At 29.1% G+C, this 21,478-nt stretch overlaps 5 protein-coding genes across 5 annotated transcripts in view; 4 read left to right on the top strand and 1 right to left on the bottom strand.

The window, feature by feature from the left end:
• The window catches only part of LOC122512160 (aquaporin-like), a 151,114-nt gene that overhangs the window by 35,917 nt on the left and 93,719 nt on the right, over nt 1-21,478 (bottom strand). The gene's annotated exons all lie outside the window — the stretch shown is intronic.
• On the top strand, nt 2,091-4,051 carry LOC122512179 (odorant receptor 13a-like). Its single transcript, XM_043627887.1, has 5 exons — nt 2,091-2,841; nt 2,885-3,037; nt 3,243-3,353; nt 3,442-3,597; nt 4,004-4,051. Exons 1-5 carry the CDS (start codon nt 2,143-2,145, stop codon nt 4,049-4,051), a joined length of 1,167 nt encoding a protein of 388 aa, XP_043483822.1. The 5' UTR covers nt 2,091-2,142.
• Nucleotides 5,702-12,783, top strand: LOC122512178. Its single transcript, XM_043627885.1, has 10 exons — nt 5,702-6,327; nt 6,399-6,462; nt 6,754-6,909; nt 7,880-8,685; nt 8,784-8,883; nt 10,692-11,095; nt 11,280-11,379; nt 12,289-12,402; nt 12,493-12,648; nt 12,730-12,783. Exons 1-10 carry the CDS (start codon nt 5,702-5,704, stop codon nt 12,781-12,783), a joined length of 2,580 nt encoding a protein of 859 aa, XP_043483820.1.
• LOC122512177 lies at nt 13,530-18,435 on the top strand. The gene is made up of 9 exons (XM_043627884.1): nt 13,530-14,311; nt 14,488-14,587; nt 14,691-14,801; nt 16,451-16,722; nt 16,819-17,310; nt 17,386-17,485; nt 17,642-17,752; nt 17,840-17,995; nt 18,344-18,435. Exons 1-9 carry the CDS (start codon nt 13,530-13,532, stop codon nt 18,395-18,397), a joined length of 2,178 nt encoding a protein of 725 aa, XP_043483819.1. The 3' UTR covers nt 18,398-18,435.
• LOC122512157 (amyloid beta A4 precursor protein-binding family B member 1-interacting protein) overlaps nt 18,793-21,478 on the top strand; it is a 61,987-nt gene continuing 59,301 nt past the window's right edge. The window contains exon 1 of the mRNA XM_043627857.1: nt 18,793-18,948. The gene's annotated coding sequence lies outside the window, so the exon portion shown is untranslated. The remainder of the gene's footprint in view (nt 18,949-21,478) is intronic.

The following is a 21,478-nucleotide window of genomic DNA, read 5'->3' as shown; positions in this document are numbered from 1 at the left end:
CAAGCATGTCTATTCGTCTTTTGTGCATTTTCGCCTGTTGCACTTCGTCGTTGTGAAAAATTGCCAAGTCCTTTTATGCTTGCGGTTGATCCTGAATTAATTGGACATAATCCTATGCGTGATTTTCGAGAGAATAATATTGTATTGCACTGACAATCAATTCATTTATTTTGAAGAAAACTATTTTTTCGATGGAAAAATCGAGTATATTTCTTTTGCGATCGTTTAGATATTTTTCTCGGTACTTGTGAATTGTAATTTTTACAAACAATCTTTATCGATTTCGAACTTCTTCTCCTCTTGTTGGTCACATTCGATTTTTAGTAAAAGCGACGTTCCTTCGAGACGATCAGGAGTAAAATTCCATATTTCACACAACAGCGGGAACCATCGATTCTTCTGAGCTTGTAGTTTTCTAATTTTGCCGCTGATTCTTCTTTCTTTTCAACATTAGGCACAATTGCAGTCCAGGTGTTTTGATATTTACTTGTCTAGAAATAAATAAAGATATTTAAAAAGATTTAATTATTTTCAAAAAAAATTGAAAATTAAATTATTTTTAATATTTAGTATTTCAAAAAAAAAATTCGAAATTAAAACAATGTTTTTAAAATTATCGTAAAGAATTCAATTATTTTACAAAATGTAACAAAATTTTTAACAATAATTACAATATTTTAAAAGAAATCAATAAAATCATGTGGAAAAATAAAACAACTATTTTTGAAAAAATTCAATTATTTAGAGACATTTAAATAAAATTTATTGAAAAATTCAATTATTTTCACAAATATAACAATTATCTATCACAATAATTAAAAGTAATAAATTGTTTTCTTGAAAATTCAATAATATTAAAAACAATTTGAAAAAAGAATTCCAACGTAAAACTATTTCGTGGCCCTAAAAAGGGCCGATTTTCTTTTTTAATAATGATGATGGGATAATTACCTGCCGAAATTGTCAAGGTTGAGAGAATAGACGAGATCCATTGCGGTAAAGGTCTTTCTCTTGGCGATACCTTGGATATTATCAGGCAACATTTTTCGATAGCGCTTTTCTCCACCTTTTCCCAATTCACTAATTTTTTTTATTTATCTTTTAATTAACTTTGAGAGAAAAAATCAAAATTATTAGAAAAAATGATGAATTTTCTATTTAAAAAAAAAGAACAACAATTTAGTGATATTGTAAGAAAAACAAAAAAAATATTTATAACATTTTTAAAAATATAATACACAACAATTTTGAATAAAATAGATTAATAGAAAAAATTGAATTTAAATTTATTGTGATAAAAAATATAAACACTAAAAAAAGATAAAATATAAAATTGAATAGAGTTATCGAAACGACTTATGAGGCTCCTGAAAACGGCACTGAAAACAAACAGTTCAGGAACTAATTTTGTTAATAAAAATGTCCCAATTTCCTGTAAGAATAACCGTGGGAAAATTTTCAGCTTTATCATTAAATAGTTTTACTATTGTAAGTTTAACGAATTAATACAAAAGTTGTTGCAAGTTTTCTTCACAAAAAAATTCGTAGGTATTACTTTTTTTTCCTTATTAATGTATAATAATTGTTAAATTTTAGGTACTTAAAACATCTGCAGCTTATTTTAATTTTGTTTGGCGAATGACGCAGTGACTATTATTTTAATATGCGCGACAATCAAAAAGAACAAATTGTAATAGAATCCATTCTTGGAAAAAAAGCGTACATTTTGTTATCAATAATTTACGCACAATTTTGTTAAACGCTAAATGAATAAAACATAAAAACTACAAGCATTTTCATACTATTTTCAATACTATTGAAAAAAGAAAGTTTTTGTCAATAATGTGCCTTTTGTATGAAAATTGCATGTTTTGAAAATTGCTTAATTTCCCCAACTTCTCGAACTTAAGAAACTGATTTGATAATTTAGGTATAATAAAAGTTTTTACTTTGCGCAAGCGTAGCCCTATCCGTGACTTTCCTAAGAAAAAATAAGCGCCAGTATGAAATGAGACAGAGAACTTAAAGAAAGTTTAAGAAAGAAAACTTTGATTTATAGAAATGACTGCAAAAAAATTGAATTTGGATTATAAAAGTGACTTGAAATACACTGTAGATGTTGCAAGATTGTTAGGAATAGTTATGTGTGTGTGGCCAAATGATTTTCAAAAATCCTCCATAGGAGCAATTATAAAATTCATTGTCAATATTAGTGCAGGTTTTCTTATGTCATGTGTCGTAATTTCAAATATTTTGTGTATAGCCTATAAAGCAGAGAGCAATGAAGAAAAATTTGATATTATGGGCCCGACATTTTTTTACGGAATGTCTACCTTGAAGTATTTCTTATTTCTATATCGCGCTGAGGCATTAAAAAAGAGTTTCGAACACTTAGAGGAGGACTGGATGTATGTTGATACTAAAGAAAGGGAGATTATGCTAAAAAATGCTAAATTCGGAAGAATCATGTCAATTTATTTTGCTATTTTTTTATACTCCGGTGGTGCTGGGCATCACTTTATCAAACCTTTCTTATCTGACAGTATTTTAACGGAAATGAATATTAGTGTTAAACCTTTTCCATCTCCTGTGTATGGTGGAATTTTTAATACTGGTTATAGTCCTCTTTATGAATTTACATTTGCAGCTGTAATTATTGCTGACATGTTTATTATTTCTATGGCGCCTTTAACATTTAATATTACAGCAATTTTGTTGATTCACGCATGTGGACAGTTTGAAATTATTAATCTTAATCTCCACGATGTTGTTAGTGGATTGAGTAAAAAGGAAAGTACTGCACAGGAAAGACTTGTTGCTATTATAAAATCTCATATTCGGGTGTTAAGGTATTTTCATTTTAAATTGCAGTTAAATAAATATTCATTTCACAATAAAAAAGTACTACCAGACAATTAACAATTTTTTTGCTTTCAGTTACGTTTCTTATTTAGATAAGGTGTTTTGTGAAATATTTCTTGTCGAAATATTGGGATGTGCCATCAATTTGAGTCTTTTGGGTTATTTCTCAGTGACGGTAAAACACAAATTATTATTAACTAAAAATTTTCTATTTTATTTTATGATAGAACGTCCAAGGGACCATCGATTAAGGCTTTAAATGCGAAAATTCGGCCTTCTAGAAGACCGAAATGGAGTCCAGAAGGCTTGGGCGTTTTATCATTAATGATTTTCATGTAGAAAAGTCAATACATTATTACATTTTCATCAATGATCAATAGAATTGGAAGGCAGGAAATCTTGGTAACTTCATAAATTTCGCAATTCTTCTGAATGTTTTTATTTTCAACATTTTTATATATGCATATTTTGGAGAACTTCTTACAATTCAAGTAAACATAACACTATTATTAAAATAGTAAATTTAAAGTGAAAATTTTCACTAATCACTGAACATAAATATAATTTTTTTTAACATAGGCGGAAAAAGTTGGAAATACTGGATATATGATAGAATGGCATAAACTGCCAAGAAATATTTCTTTGGAATTGTCCTTTTTCATTCAAGTTTGTCAATTTCCAATCAGAGTCACAGCTGGAAAAGTCGTTTTTCTGTCTATGACAACGTTTACCGCAGTTAGTTTGTTTTTAAATTTATAATTTCTTTTTATACATTTAATCATAATATTGAAGCAATTACATAAATTCAATAGTCTGGAAAATGTTGCACCGAAACTTGCATCAATATTGCCATTTTCTCAAAATTTCCAATATTCCTGCAAGTTTCAGTGTCTGCAAATTCAAAACTCAATAAAATTGCGTATTAATTAAACACACATAGTGTTATTTAAACACCAAATGTAGTGTTAAAATAACTCTTTTTTTCTATGCAATTTGTTTTTAAAAAACTAATTGTTTACAGTTTTTCAGCAGATATCAAATTGAGACAAAAAAAGAATCAAATAAGTGTTTTGTTTCAGTTTGATATTTTTAGAAATACTGCTATTATTTAGAATTCCTAATGATTTATTATTTTTTTCAGATAATTAAATCAGCCGCAGCCTATTTAAATATTATATGGAAAATGTAACACAGAATTAAGATTTTTAATTCCTTTGGAAAAAATTGTTTAAAACTTTTACTGTATATTAAAGATAGTTTTTTCTAAATCACTTAAATATTTGTTCGTTTCTTTTAAAGTTTGATAAAGTTACGTAACTATTGAAAAAACATAACTGTAAAGTTACAATTTTCCTCGAAGTCTAGAATTTTTTATTCTTGTTCTTTGCTTGTCAAACAATTTTAAAATACTATTGTTTTTCTCACATACTTTGAAATTAAAACTTTTATAATTTAATTAGAAATTTAATTTAACGATCACTCCGAGTCAACGAGTATTATAATTTCAATTTTAAAGTATAATATATAGAAAAATTATAACAAACACCACCTTTTCAAATTTTTCAAGAAAACTTTTTTTATCAATTAAAAAATCAAAATTGTTAAATATTTACATGTATATTATTGGATGTCATTTTCTAGAATTGATAGACGTCAAGCGATTGTCAAAGATTTTATAAAATACATAGAAAATTAATTAACTAATTTTGTATTAATATTTTGGATATTATATGAGGCATTCCATTTCAAAACAATGTAAGACAATTTTAAAATGAATATTTCTTCCATTCTATAGAACCAAATTACTTTTTATATTAGTGATTTCGAAAGTGGAATTTCTGAATTTTCTGATAAGAAAAAAAAATATTTTTTTAATAATTTAATTTAAATAGAAAATTGAGTTTAAGAGTTAAACTTTGAAAAATCTCAAAACACGTTACCTCCGATTTTAATAAAATTCATATCAAACGAAAGCTTGAATATTCTTATTTTTATTTATCAAACGATAATAATGGACATTTCAGTGGATTTTGAGAAAATAATTAAATTTTACAGACATTTAGAAGGTTTTTATGCATAAATTGGGAAAAACAAATGCCGCCCTGTACTTAATAAATGGTTTTCTCAATATAACCTTTAAAATGTTTGTAAAATTTAATTATTTTCTCAAAATCTACTGAAATGTCCATTATTATCGTTTGATATGAATTTTATTAAAATCGGAGGTAACGTGTTTTGAGATTTTTCAAAGTTTAACTTTTAAACTCAATTTTCTATTTAAATTAAATTATTAAAAAAATATATTTTTTTTCTTATTAGAAAATTCAGAAATTCTACTTTCGAAATCACTAATATAAAAAGTAATTTGGTTCTATAGAATGGAACAAATATTCATTTAAAAATTGTCTTACATTGGCAATTGTTTACGAAGGGGGTCGTTTTGAAATGGAATGCCTCATATACAATATTCAAAATCCAAAACACATTCATATTTTTATTTACAAATATTAATATGGACTCTTATACTCTATCATTAAACTGAAAAAAATGATGGACAATAATTATTGCATTGAATTTCTTTTCAAGCAGGCACAGCGCAAGCGCAACGGAAAGTTGAATCTTTGATGCAAGTAAGTTCAGTATGAAGTGAATTGCAGAAAGAAGAATGTCTATCAAACTTGATGGAAATAGTAATGAATCGTATAGAAAAGATGTAAAATTCACTATAAACCTTTGTCGTATTCTAGCATTAATTCTCGGCTTATGGCCATTTAATTCTCACGATTTTTCATTTAAGAAAGTTATTAAATTTTTTCTAAACATATGTGCCTGTTTCCTCATGGTTTGTGCAATTCTCTCAAATGTTCTGTCCGCCCTCTACGAAATGAAAGAAGTTCGTGAAAAAATTGAAATCGCAGGTCCCACTAATTTCTACATTATGAGCCTTTCGAAGTATTTATTACTTTTATTCCGCGGTCAATCTGTTGCCAAATGTTTTAAATATATCGAAGAAGATTGGCAGATTGCCGCAGATCAAAAGCATCGGGAAGTAATGTTGAAGAATGCGCACTATGGAAGATATTTGACAATTCTTTGCGGTGCATTCATGTATGTGGGAGGATTTGGCTATCATTTGGTTCGACCATTAGTTTCGGAGAGAATAATTACTGATAGGAATATAACAGTAATACCGTATCCTGCGCCGGTTTATGGGAAGATTCTTAATACTGGTTACAGTCCGTATTATGAAATTATTTTCATTACTTTGCTCATTGCTGATTTTGTTCTATTCTCCGCGACTGTTGTTTCATTCAGTTTCGCTGCAGTGTTCACACTTCACGCTTGTGGACAATTTGAAATTGTGATTCTGCATTTGAATAATCTTGTTAATCGAGCGGAGGAGAAGAAAAATGCGGCGCACGAGAGATTAATTGTTGTTGTTAACTCGCATTTACGAGTTTTGAGGTAAAATACAATTTTGTTTGTAAAGAATATATAAATTTTACCATGGAAAAATGAATTTCGTTTATTTCTAGTTTTGTTTCTCAGTTGGAGTCATTGTTGAATAAAATATGCCTTATCGAAGTGATGGGATGTTCGGTTAATATGTGCTTGGTCGGCTATTATATAATAGAGGTGGAGTGAAGAAAATACTGTTAAAAAAAATTAATTTTTTTGCCACAACAATTTCTGTTAACTTAATAATTTTTTCGTTAGAGCTGGAAGCGTGAAGAACTAATTGCCTGTTTTTCTTATGCGGTCATTCTCACTTCGTTTACTTTTAATATTTTCATCTATTGCTATCTGGGAGAACTGTTAACTAATCAGGTATAAATTTCTTAGAGTTTGAAAATAAAAAGTTTCAAGAGAATAAGAATTTTACAATTACAGGCCATGAAACTTGGTGAAAATGGATATATGATCGATTGGCATCAGCTACCAAAAAGTACATCATTGGATTTGCTATTTTTCATTCGAGTCTGTCAATTTCCAGCAAAAATTTCAGCTGGAAAAATCGTAATACTTTCCATGTCCACATTCAGCACGGTATGATAATTTTTTATTTTTAAAATAGTCTAGAAAAATAGTTTCCTCTCTTTTAATTTTACTGTCAAGTTTTTACTGCAGAACAATCAGTAACGAACTTCTAACTATCTAAACACTGTTAACTTAAAAGTATCAAATTGTACTGAATTGATATCAATAAAACATGGATCAAATAAAAAATTGATCCACATTTTTAGCATCAATACATCATACTTTAGTATCAATTTAATACTTTCAAGAAACCTGTGAATCAGTGAAATTTTACTGATTTTCTGCCATTTTTATTGAAAATCGGTAAATTTTTACCTGATTCAGGTTAGTTACTGATTGGTGTATAGTAAAAGATTTACTAATTCAACTAAAGAGGGCTTTTTTCAGTGGATAAAAATTAAATAAGTTTATTGCATTTCAGGTGATTAGATCCTCGGCAGCGTATTTTAATGCCCTCTGGAAAATGTCTCAATAATTTTTTGAATAAGATGAAAAAAAATATATTTATTCGTTACAGAAAGAAAAGAAGAAAAAAGAATTTTACTTTTAAGGCAACTATCTATTGATAATGAAAGTTTGAAACAACTTTTAAATACCTAGTTTTTGATGGGGAAACTTTCATTCTTTGCCTAACAATTTTCAAATAGGAAACTTGCAATTACTTTTCAAGCGATGTTTATGTAAAAAGTATAAATACAATTTACTGTATAAAATGTTGCACATGTCATATTCGTTAAATAAGCAGCATATTAGGAACTTGGAAATATTAGAAATAAACATAAAAATTAATTAATTAATAAAATGTAAAATGTAAAATAACGTACAAATATACAGCAATGTTATTTTTCGATTAATCAGTATTAAATTTCATTGCATATATTGTGAAAGCTAGTGTCTGATGTTTACAGATCGTAAGATATTACGCAAGCGCAAAAAGTTTGTGCTTTCTTTCAAAGGAAAATGTTCAGTATGAATTGAGAAAGAAAGAAAGAAAGAAGGAACAATGGTTCTCAAAGAATCTATAGATTTTAATTCCGACATGGAAAGTGAAACTTTAAGAACTATTGCCATAACTTTGGGACTGTGGCCAACATCTTCTCTCGATTCTCTCACCAAGAAGCTTGTTAAACGATTCATAAATATATTGGCATGCTGCCTTATGACATTTGTCATCGTCTCCAATATTCTGTGTGGTATTTTTGAAATTACCAATATGGATCAAAGGGTAGAACTTGTTGGCGCCACTAATTTTTACCTCATGAGTCTAACCAAATATCTACTTCTTTTATTTCGAGGAAAGAGTATTGAGAAATGTTTGAAATTCATCAGGGAAGATTGGCAACTGATAAAGTCATCATTGCAACGAGAAGTTATGGTGAATTATGCACAATTTGGAAGACAAATGACGATAATTTGTGCGACTTTTGTGTACTTTGGAGGACTTGGCTATCAAGTATTAAAACCTCTGTCGGCTGATAAAATAATTACTGAAATGAATATAAGTATCACGCCATACCCGTCACCAGTCTATGGGAAAAAATTAACTAACGGACTCAGCCCTATTTATGAAATTCTTTATGGAACGCTAATTGTTGCTGATTTTTATTTGTTCTCCTCAACTGTTGCCACATTCAGCATTGCGGCAGTTTTCACAGTGCACGCTTGTGGACAGTTTGAAATTATCTTTCTCTATTTGAATGATCTTGTTAATAAATCAGACGAAAAAACAGGTACAGCACAAGAAAGGTTAATTGTTATCGTAAACTCTCATTTGAGAGTTCTGAGGTAAATTTATTTTCTTCTTTTGATAACTGAATTTAAAAAAAATTATTCATGTTCAAAGTACATTTTTTTTGGGAAAAGAGTGCTTACATTTATTTTAGCTTTGTTTCTCAGTTGGAAGCTTTATTGAATGAAATATGTTTCCTTGAAGTTTTGGATTGTTCCCTTAATTTATGCTTACTGGGGTATTGTCTAATTACGGTAAATACTATTTCGCATAATAATATAGACAATACAAGACAATACAAGGCAATAATATAAAAATTTGTTTAAAAACGAAATAAAATTTAAGAACAAAATTTAACTAATAAAGATTTTTTATGTAATAAATATTTCCCTACTAAATAAATTTATTTAGCATGAAAATATAATAATATGATTAGGGATTATCCATAAACCACGTAGCCTCTTGAGGGGGAGGGGAGGGGGTCACGCAATTGACTACGACAAGAGGAAAAAATGGCGCTAATACATGTAATAGCGTACTACATGGGGGAGGGGGGGGGTCAAAATTCCCAAAAAATGGGGCTACGTGGTTTATGGACGGCCCCTTATAAAACAAATATGTACATAAATAAAATAAACGAAATTTTCCATTTTTATTTAAATGAAAGCAGTATAAGTATAATTTATTATTTTAAACTTATTTAGCTTTACAGAAATTACTTTTTTCTTTTTTTAGAGCTGGAAGGCTGGTCAATATACTGCATTTATTTCTTACTTTATTTTACTTGTTTCGTTTATATTCATCATGTATATTTATTGTTATTTAGGACAACTGCTTACTACTCAGGTATTTTGCTATTAAAATAATTTTCTGTAAACAGTAAAACCTTTAAAAAAACTAAAAATTTTGCAATTTAACATAGGCTGAAAAAATCGGACAACAAGGATATATGATATCATGGCATCATCTTCCAAAAAGGGTACTATTAGATCTTCTTTTCTTTATTCATGTTTGTCAGTTCCCTACAACAATCTCAGCAGGAAAAATTGTTGTTCTTTCAATTGGAACTTTCAGCGCAGTAAGAATTATTAATTAAAAATTTAATGCCATTCATTAATGAATGGTATAGTATTTTTTAATGAAAACTATTATATTAATATTTCTCTACTTTAGGTGATGCGGTCTTCGGCGGCATATTTTAATGCTCTTTGGAAAATGTCAAAATAGGTTTTGCAAAATTATAAAAGAAATGTGTAAATAAATTTCTTCTCCTTATAGAATGAACCATAAAAATTAATTTTCTTCAATTACATAAATATATATCCACCAATATTTACATATTATTTGTTTAATTAATTTATATTAAAAAATTAAAGTTTCCCCTCCATGAAAGACGTAGTAAAAAGGAAAAAAATGTTTTGAAACAACATATTGGAAACTTAACAACTTTTGATTTGATCAATCTAAAATGTGAAATCAATGTAGAAGCAAAGTTTAATATCAATGAAAAAAACTCAAGATTAACAAACTAATAACAACGAATGTAAACTTATTTTTTGCTAAGAAAGAGTAATTTGCGAATACAAAGAAACTTGAGATCATTTTCAAGTTTGACGCAAGCGCAAAGTTTCTGTTTTCTTGCGGGACAATACATCAGTATGAATCTATTCTTGCTTAGAGAAGTATGTTCCTTGAAAATTGCAATAAAGATATCAGTTATGCAATTAATACTTGTCGAGGAATAGCATCAATTTTGGGATTATGGCCAAACCAATACGAAAAATCGGTGTTAAAAAACAATTTTAAATTAATGATAAATTTCACTTGCATTCTTCTCATAAAATTTGTCGTCGTGTCTAGTATCTTGTTTGTAATTTTCGAATTAAAGTCTATAGCTGAAAAAGTTAGTTTAACAGGTCCCACGAGTTTCTATGTTATGGCTTTAATGAAATATTCGATAATATTATATCGAAGCCCATACATAGCGAATTGTTTCAAATATCTGCAAGAAGATTGGCAGTGTATTGAAACTATTGAACAGCGGGAAATAATGTTAAAGCAGGCGAAATTTGGAAGGCTCATTACAATTCTCTGTGCCATTTTCATGTATCTTGGTGGTTTTTGGTATTCCCTTCTAATTCCTGTGACTACTGATCCAATTATCACTCATTATAACATTTCTGTTCAACCTTTTCCTTCCCCTATTTATGGCAAATATTTGACGAGCGGAGTTAGTCCAATTTACCAAATTACATACATAGTAGATCTTCTCGCAATATTTGTCATGTATTCAACGACAGTAGTCACGTTCAGTTTTGCCGCAATTTTAACAATTCACGCATGTGGTCAATTTGAAATTGTAACTATTTATTTAAATGACCTTGTTAATGGATTAGAGAAAGAAAAAACGCCAGATCTGCAAGATAAGTTAATTGTTACTGTCAACTCACATTTGAGAGCGTTAAGGTAAATTTTTTATGCTAATTATTCGGGAGGGCACTGAGAAAAATATCCAAAAATATCAGTTAGTATCGACAAAAAGTTGCTTATCATCAAAATATAGAACAATATTTTTATTATATTTTATACTAGAATTATTTTTCTCAGTGAACTGCTTTTTGCCTTGTCAAACGTTTTATAATAATTTCAGTTTTGTTTCTCAATTGGACTCTGCTTTTAACGAAATATGCTTCATTGAAATCCTTGGCTGCACTCTCAATATTTGTTTACTTGGTTATTATACTATCATGGTATAAAGACTGTATCTAAAGCTAAACCCAGAAAAAAGTAATCTCATGTTTTAAAAGTAAAAAAATACCCCTTCTAATATTCTCTCAATTTAAAAATGTCTTAAAATAAAATAATTAATGTAAGTAATTAATTATTAACCACATTTATTTAATCAAAAACATTTAATATATAGAGCATGAAAAGAGCTTTCGTTATCGCAGTTCATAACCATAATTATCAAATAATATGCAGGAGTAAAATCCTCTTAACCCCTTAACTGTTTGAGGAAAATACAACATAATTGTCCCAAAATGCCCAGCGGAATCTGATACTTTTTCAAATAGTATAATATATTTAAATTATAACTAATTACTCAATTATTTTCTAAAATATCATTAATGACCCTTATAATTTCTTATAATATTGATATAAAGAAAAATATCTATCAATTTATATACAAATTATATTTATTTTGAGTGATAGTGAACACGACCCATGGGTGGGTCGGAAACAGTTATGGCCATACTTTCTCACGACCCACCCGTGGGTGGGTCGGAAACAGGCAACGGGTTAAATAAATTTTACTTTCCATACCATAAATAAGAGGAAAAATTCATTAAATTTAGAGAAATTTGCTCTAATGATGATTACTTTTTCAAGGTTTACACTATTTTAAAATATATAAAGATCTCTCTAAATTAAAATTAGTAAAAATGTTTATTAATTCCAATTATAGTAACTGGCTTTTTGACAATAAATAGTATTATTTTACTAATAAATAGTAATTTCTACTAATTGTTTAGTAAAATTTACTAATTCAAAATCAAAAAGTCAATCACTAATTCAAATTATTAAACATTTGATTTTTACTAATTAAAGCTTTTCGTTTGAAATCAAATTTATTATGCAAAATATATGACTTTTAACAGGGTTGGCGAAATAAAGAAGAATTTACGGCCATCATATCTTACATAATTCTACTTTCTTCTTTTATTTTTAATATTTTTATATATTGCTTAATTGGTGAAATATTAACTATGCAGGTGTGTTTTTCAATTTTTTTATTTAATGCTGTCCCAGAAATTTTTCCTACTTCATAATGTTTAATTAAAAAAAATTTGATTTATTTGCAGGCTACAAAAGTTGGAGAAAAGAGTTACATGATTGATTGGTACCTATTACCGAAGAAAACATTGAAAGATTTACTATTTTTTCTCAAAGTTTCTCAATATCCGCCAAAAATTTCAGCCGGGAAAATTTTTATATTATCCTTGGGAACCTTTAGCACGGTACATATTTTTGAATGCATTTTTAACAATGATTAATTTTATTTCTGTTATGAATTGTAATTATTTATATTTTCATTAAAGGTACTCAAATCTTCCACAGCTTATTTGAATGCTCTTTGGAAAATGTCCCAGTAACGACTTTCAATGAGATGAAATGGAAATTTTATACTTTTACTCGAGGAGGGGGATTTATTTATTAAAATTTATTAAATTAAAGTAAATACAAATGAAACATTTCAGTAAGTGCCTTCTCCCATATTTGATGTAAATTTTAAGAATCTGTATAGTAACAACACTTCCAAATAAAGAAATATTTTTATTCTACAATAATTTTTGAATAAACGAAAATATCTCATGTTATGCACAAAAAAATTTAAATTTGTAAACCGATATTTCTGACTCTCTCTGAAAAAAGGTACCTAAGAAGCTGAAAATTTTAGTTTGTAATTGGAGTATATTTGTTATAAAAAAATTTCAGTTTTTCTAAGGATATCAAATTGAGACAAAAAATGTATCGAAATAGTTACGATGCAACACTTTTGATACTTTTTTTTGTCTTAATTTGATATCCTTAGAAACAGATATTAAATAAAAAAATAAAAAACAATGTAGCTTAATCTTTTCATTAATCTGAATTGTAAAATCAATCAAGTCTATAAAAGAAAGTTTGATGTATCAAAGAAAGAAAAAACAAGTTTCGCATAGAATTAAAAAAAATCTGAAACTTATTTGTTGATAAGAAGAGAGCAATTTATAATTTGTAAGTGAGTAAAACTTTAAGAGTGGAAGATAAAAAACATTTTCAAGTTTCACGCAAGCGCAAAGTTTCTGTTTTCTTGCGGGACAGTTATCAGTATGAATCTATTCTTGCTTAGAGAAGTATGTCCCTTGAAAATTGCAATAAAGATATCAGTTACGCAATTAATACTTGTCGAGGAATAGCATCAATTTTGGGACTATGGCCAAACCAATACGAAAAATCGGTGTTAAAAAGAAGTTTTAAATTTATGATGAATGTGACATCATTACTACTTATGACATTTATTATTGTGTCTTGCATCTTGTTTGCGATTTTTGAATTGAAAGATATATCTGAAAAAGTAATGTTAACAGGTCCCACGAGTTTTTACGTTATGGCTTTAATGAAATATTCTGTATTATTAATGCGAAGTCGTGACATTGAAAACTGTTTCAAGTTTATTGAAAAAGATTGGCAATGTGCTGAGAGTATCGAGCAGCGGGAAATAATGTTAAAACACGCGAAATTTGGAAGAGTCATCACAATTCTCTGTGCAATTTTCATGTATCTTGGCGGTTTTTGGTATTCTGTTTTGAGTCCTTTAACAACTGAGCCAATTGTCACTCATTGCAATATTTCTGTTCAACCTTTTCCATCCCCAATTTCTGGCAAATATTTAACCTGCGGTCTTAGTCCAATTTACGAAATTCTTTATGCTTTGATTCTTTTTTCTGTTTTTATAATGTATTCAATTGCTGTTGTGACATTTGGCTTTGCTGCAGTTTTGACAATTCATGCATGCGGGCAATTTGAGATCGTAATTATTTATTTAAACGATCTGGTTAGTGGATTGGAGAAAGAAAAAAATCCTGATCTACACGAAAAATTGATTGTTACTGTGAATTTTCATTTGAGAGTATTAAGGTAAATTGTAAGATTGTTAAGAAGAATCACTGAGAAAAGTGTTTAGTGTCAGTGCAAATAAAATTTTTCCTTCTTCTTGAATAAAGAAAGAAAGGAAGTTAGGTTTTAAAATGGACACTAACATTTTTCTCAGTGTATGATTTTTTGTTTTGTTTAAACGTTCAGAAAACTTCTAGTTTTGTGTCTCGACTGGAATCAGCTTTAAACGAAATATGCTTTATTGAATTCCTTGGCTCCACGCTTAATATTTGCCTTCTCGGATATTATACAATTATGGTATAAAACTTTAACATTTTCTATATATGGTAAAAGTTTATTCTACAGAAGCTCTTTTAACCTAACTCTTAATTTATCACTATACAAAAATATCTTTCAATAGGGATGGAAAAATGAAGAATTTACAGCCATTATAACATTCTCCACACTTCTTGCTTCCTTTCTTTTTAATATTTTTATATATTGCTTAATTGGTGAATTTTTGACCATGCAGGTGTGTAATTTTTTTCTCTTTCTTAAACTGCTTCACACCTTGCTAAAAAAACTATTTACAGGCTACGAAAGTCGGAGAGAAGGGTTATATGATTGATTGGTATCTCCTGCCCAAGAGAACATTAAAAGATTTATTGTTTTTTATTAGAGTTTCTCAATTTCCGCCAAAAATTTCAGGTGGAAAAATTTTTATATTATCCTTGGGAACCTTTAGCACGGTACATATTTTTGAATGCATTTTTAACAATGATTAATTTTATTTCTGTTATGAATTGTAATTATTTATATTTTCATTACAGGTACTCAAATCTTCTTCAGCTTATTTAAATGCTCTTTGGAAAATGTCACAGTGACATTTCAGAAGATCAGTTAAAAATAATTGTACTTATTTAAGTTCAGAGAGATAGTACAATAATTTCAAAATGCCGCAAATTTTTTTCAAGAATTTATTTACGAGTAAGTGTTCCCCCAAACTGGTTTTAAGAAGAAATAAATGTATCGTAAATAATACTTTGAAAATAAAGAAATATTTTTAACGTTGACATTTTATGAGTTAATCTGCTACGAGCAATAGACGAGGGCTAATTGAAGATGCAAACGTTTAATGCACAAAAAAATAAAATAAAAGATAAAAATATTGTATCATACTGAACTGTTTATTTAGTGATACAGAACAGGAAAAAATAGTACGGTTCGTCAAGCATACCAACAATTTTATACTTTTCCCAAAAAAATGTCCAAAACTGTAAAATAGGCATTATTGGAAAAACTTGAAAGCCAAAATACTTCACGGAAAAACCTTTAAGCAGTCTGCTCACCCGAAACTTATGCGTCAGCGCCACCACTAAACTTGTTCATCTGCACTCCCAAACTGGGTGACCAACGTACCCAGTTGTAATTTTCTAAACTTTTTGGGAAGTTTGTCTATCGAAAACGGTAATGCTACGCACCCAGTGGCGGGCGATCAGACTTTCCATGCAGTGAGAAGCGAAATTTTGTGACAGTGGGAAGGCAGACTTCTCAAAGGTTTTTCCGTGTTGATGAAGACCGCGCTAATTTTTAAAAAATGTATTAATTATTTGTTTATTTAGTAATGCAGAATAGGAAGAAAATAGTTTGAATTTTCGGAAAAGCTCATAATTTTTATTTTTTTTCAAAAAACTATTCAAAACTCTAAAATAAGCTCCTTTTATAAAAATTCAATACCAAAAAGTTTCATCAAGAACACGCTAAATTTCAAAAAAGTGTATTAATAAATTATTTATAATTATTATACAGAATAGTAAGAAAATAGTATGAATTTTCTGAAACAAAGGCTAGTGATAAAAAATAACATGAATTTGAAGCTAAAATAGTAAAATAAATCTTAAATATTATTAAAAATAGTGAAATTAGCAAAAATTTCTTTTCTTGCACAGAAAAATTGTATTATACTAAAAATTTATTTAATTCTGTAAATTATAAGAATAGTCTTTCAACCTCTATAAATATCTATCAACATTTCCCCATCATCTGATAACTGTAAAATCAGAAAAAAACCAGTAAAAAAAATTAACTAATTCTGTCTGTCTGTCTGTCTGTATTATACCCTAAGAGATTGAAAGCACAATAACTGCATATTTTAATTACTTTTGGAAACTTGAACGCAAGCGCACAAAACTTTCCAAGAGAGTTTTCTGTCTAAAGCTTCAGTATGATTCTGTAAGCGAAGTAATAATGTTTCGCAAATCTAATCGAGACTCAGTACGATTGTATGAAAGTGATTATGCTATTAATTCTTGCAAACCAATAGCCTTAATTGTTGGTCTTTGGCCAATTCATTTTCAAAATTCTCCGTCTGGAAAAGTCATTAGTATAATTTTAAATTTCGCCGCAATTTTATTCATGATGTTTCGCTTCACATCGAATATTCTCTATGGGATGTTTGAACTAAAAAGCCTAGCTCAAAAAGCACAAATGGCAGGTCCTGCATGCTTTCAAATAATGAATATTTCTAAATATTTACTAATTTTAATTAGAGGTGAAAAAATTGAGAAATGCTTTAAAGTTCTCGAGGAAGATTGGTGTCGGATTGAAAATGACGAACAACGTGATGTGATGATGAAGAATGCGCATTTTGGAAGATATATCACTGTCATTTGTACTATTTTTATTTATCTTGGAGGGTTTGGGTACAATGTGCTAATACCGTTGATGAGCGGTTCAATAATTACTCATCTGAATATTTCCGTTAAACCTTTTCCTTCTCCAGTTTATGGGAAATTTTTGAAGAGTGGTATCAGTCCTATTTATGAAATTGTTTTTGGTTCGCAAATTTTATCAGCTTTCTTCTTATACAGTGTAACGCCTGTGGCTTTTAGTTTCGTTGCGGTACTGACAATGCACGCGTGTGGTCAATTTGAAATAGTCACCCTCTATTTGAATAATCTTTACAATAAGTTTCAAGATGAAAAGAATAGTGTACATGAAAAATTTATTATTCTTGTAAACTCACATTTGCGTGTTTTGAGGTAAATTTTTTTTAAAGCAATTTTATTTCACTTTTCTATTTTTTTACTTGATGCCAGTAACATAACATTTTTTAGTTTTGTTGCTAAATTAGAAGCTGTATTCACAGAAATATGTTTCATCGAAATAATGGGTTGCTCAATCGACTTGTGTATGTTGGGATATTATTTAATAATGGTATACTGTTTATTGTAATGCTTACAGAGTTTTTCTGCAGATATCAAATTGAGACAAAAATGTATTAAAACGTTGCTTGCACCAATTTTGATACTCGTTTTGTCTCAATTTGATACCCTTTGAAAAACTGTGTAAATAAGTATAAACATTTTTTAGTGTGCAAAACAGTCCAACTACTCCAACTTAATAACGTTCAGCTTCCTTTTCGCATCGTTTCTTTTCAACATTTTTATTTACTGTTATATCGGGGAATTGCTTACACACCAGGTAATTGCTTACCTCTAATTTATACTACTTTAATATACGTTTTAATGGAAGAATATTAAAAATAGCGATGAATTTTAATGAAAACAGGCTAAAAAAGTTGGAGAAACGAGTTACATGATCGATTGGCATCTTCTTCCAAAGAGAACATCGAAAGATCTCCTCTTTTTTCTTCGATGTGCACAATCTTCAACTAAAATAAAAGCTGGAAAAGTAATTACCCTCTCATTTTCAACGTTTGGATCAGTAAGTCACTTTTTATGCATATAAGCATCTAAAAATTTAATATTTTCCAGTACTTTTAAAAAAAATCCCCGACCTGTGACAACCCTGCTGACGGCTTCTTCATTTACAATAACTGGGTTTCACGCATTTAAAATTTTTTGAGGATCTCAAATTGAAATCAAAGAATTTTTTGTTTCACTTAAATCTTTTACTATAGATGAGATAAGTACCTAAGGCAAGAAAGCTGAAAAGTTTTGTCTGACTCTGACATTCCGTTGCTACTTACCGACGCTACGGTTACAATTATTTGGAAATTAATACACATGCTTTGTTTGCTTTAAGACTAATATTTATTTTGTATAATTTCAGGTCATTAGATCGGCTGGTGCATATTGTAACGCTCTTTGGAATATGACCAAATAAAATGTGTTAAATTGAAAATCGATAGAGTCATAAGTAATTAACTGTGTATATAAATGTAAATAAATACGCAACTTTAAAGTTTGAACATGACCAATCCGCCATATTGTAACCGCCATTTTGATTTTTTTTTGTAAATTAAGAAGAAAGTGCTAGAAAAGTTTCACAAGTTCAAAACTAGTTTGAATTTAGAAATAGAAATTCGATAGTTTATGGACAAAGAATGTTTCTGTTACCATTAGCTGATGATTTTTAATCTTTTCAAAAACACAATTCGATATGAACCCCTTACCGACATTTTGAAAGTAAATGGTTGAAAGGAGGTCCGTGAGATAGCGCCTCGCGATAGATAAGAAATACTCGCAGTATGCAGTAAGCTGGAGGCATGCGCCCATTTGCCAGTCTGTGCATGGCGGTCCGAGACCATCGAGGTAACTTTGGTGGGTGAGTGTAACGCGAGTTACACTAAATCGTTAATTGACGTGTGATCCTTGAAATATTACGTTATTGCTTTTCTGTTCATTACTGACTACATCCTTTGGAACACGCGCCGAGTGAGTAACTATGTATACTTTACATACACGCCCGATCTTCTCTTTTCTTCAATTCTACATATATACACATACTTTTACAACCTTCAAAAATCCAGTTTAATTCTCATAAATCTTCTGATCCTTACGCATCCTTATTTACAGTAGTCAGCATCTTAACTCTCAATAATCTCAACTGCAACTTTTCAGACTATTTTTAAACAAAATGCACCAACAATATATAATCTCATAGCATTTATGGTGAAAAAATAAGCTTTGCTACAAATGTACCTACATAAATTTTAAATAGCGTTTAAATTGGCACAAACATATCAGGACTCGAGACAAAATGTCGGAGATACAAGACAATTCCTTACAAGTCTTAAAAAGTAATAGTTCTTTTCAGACTACTTGTAAAGATATACTATTTTTTATATGATTGTAAAACGTTAGAAAAATATTCAAGTTGTTAGATATCTCGAAAGATTTTTAAGCAATTTAAATTTTCTGTCAAACATACAATTTAAGATCATCACTTTAGCATTCTAATGATGGATCTTCAATTTTCATATAATTTATTTCTTCGCGATGGCTTGTTGAACGAGCCTTATTCTATTAAAACATGGTAATTTTCTTCTGACGATAGTTTCATGTAAACTTTTATTTCTTCTATCGATATTACATTATCAGGAAACTGAGGAAAGTAAAATGATAGTTTCACTATATTCGAAAATATTGTAAGTGAAGTTCAAAGCAAAAGCTACCTACTTAAAAAGTTAATAATTAAGTGATGTACTTAACCGATTTTGTGTCTATATTAGGTCACTATTTCGACGTAAAAAAAGAGGCACAAACGTCTTGTCATCAGCTTAAATGTTTTGACATCTTAATCCCCGCAACAGTGTATAGTGGAACCGACCCATAATCGTATACGCTAGCATATAATACTAAATTAGATGCTTCAATTTTTCTTGTTTACAATCATTCTATTTTTTTAACTATACAAATTTTAATTTAATTTATTTTTTAACCAGAATTTGTATTTCAGAAAATTATATTTTGTTAGTTGCTTTTTTTCTGTAAATCGGTTTCTTTTGACGCAACTATTTGATGGAAACGCGGATGTTTTGGCCATTGGTTCATTGATTTCCCATTTGAATGATCGCAATTCGCTGTATAGACGAACGAGGGGAGTTTCAAAATGTTCGACATTCATTTCCGGTCGGATGTTTCACAGTACTGTCGTTTACTACTCTCTGATCTCATTCTGTACTTTATTATGTCCAAATAATTAATATTTTAATTTACGCTCTTCAATACAATGTATTGTAAATTCATATTAAAAACATTTTAATTATTCAGTACTTAATAAGTAAATTATTATTTGTTTAAAATTCCTAAACGTAATATTTTATTTCTTCTAATGAGTTTTTATCTTATTATAATTTTAAAGAGTACAAAGCAAGACATAATAAAAAGGAAATCTTACTTTAAGATTAGTCTTAAATTAGTCATAGTTAGAGTTAGAAAAAAAGCAATTCACATTCTTTAAAGAATGCATAAAAAAATAAATATTTATTCAAAAATAATTTTCTTGTCGATAATTGTATGAAAGCAGGCAAGTTGCAATATTCGATGAATCGTGAATGTTTCGCTGTCAGCGAATCGTTTTAACGCCTTTATTGAATTTATCTCGATGTCAATTGCTCTGGTCGTTATCGCCATTTTCTTCATGTCCATCGATTACTCTTAATCGTTGCAGTTGTTTTATACTTTACTTTTATTAACCAACTAGTCTACCCAAGGCTCTATTAACGACGTCGACTAAAAATCATGAAAATAAGTCTGCTCACTACATGCGTTCATAAATGTCAAAGCAGATATTTTTCTGCTTTCAAAAAATATTAAAGCTTTTAATAAAATGAAAACTTTTTTTTAAATTCACCAATGTAAGATTAAGAATATAAGTATAATTCCACCTTATTGAAACTGCTGACGTTGATTTACTTTTCGAACGAATAGCTTATCCTGTATCTTTCTTATCAGGACAAAGAGTACAACGAGAACTGAAACACAAACTTACTTTTCTTTTTTGATAGTGCAGAGTACGTTTAATCTATAAAGTTTTATTTTTATAAACGTGAGGAATAAAATTCTGAAAACGAATAAATAAAAGCACAATAAAAGCTAGGTAGCTTTTTATATAGGTTGTTTATAGTGTATGCAATTTTGAAATTGTACATACAAACTGTTATTAATTGTCGGTTTGATTTTATCATGAATTGTGTTCCGCTGTAGGGAAATATTGTTGTACATACAAGATTTCTGATTGCTGTGGTTATAAATGATTTCAGATGGACGGAGGACTTATTATAGAGGATAGGCCATTGTGCGGTAAACGCTTGGAAAGTAAGGGCGAATCAATGAGAGCGTCCCTCTGTCTGTCCGAGATCAACCTTAACCCCTCGAACACTGTTTAGAAAGATTATAACGGTCATCACTGCCTTAATTATTAGGCCAATGCCCACTCAAATTCTATTTAACTTAATTCTAC

This window comes from Leptopilina heterotoma, unplaced genomic scaffold, assembly GCF_015476425.1.
Source record: "Leptopilina heterotoma isolate Lh14 unplaced genomic scaffold, ASM1547642v1 Lhet_95, whole genome shotgun sequence".
Taxonomy (NCBI): Eukaryota; Metazoa; Arthropoda; class Insecta; order Hymenoptera; family Figitidae; genus Leptopilina; species Leptopilina heterotoma.
Note: the sequence above shows the minus strand (reverse complement) of the source record. Positions and strands in the feature narration are given on the sequence as shown.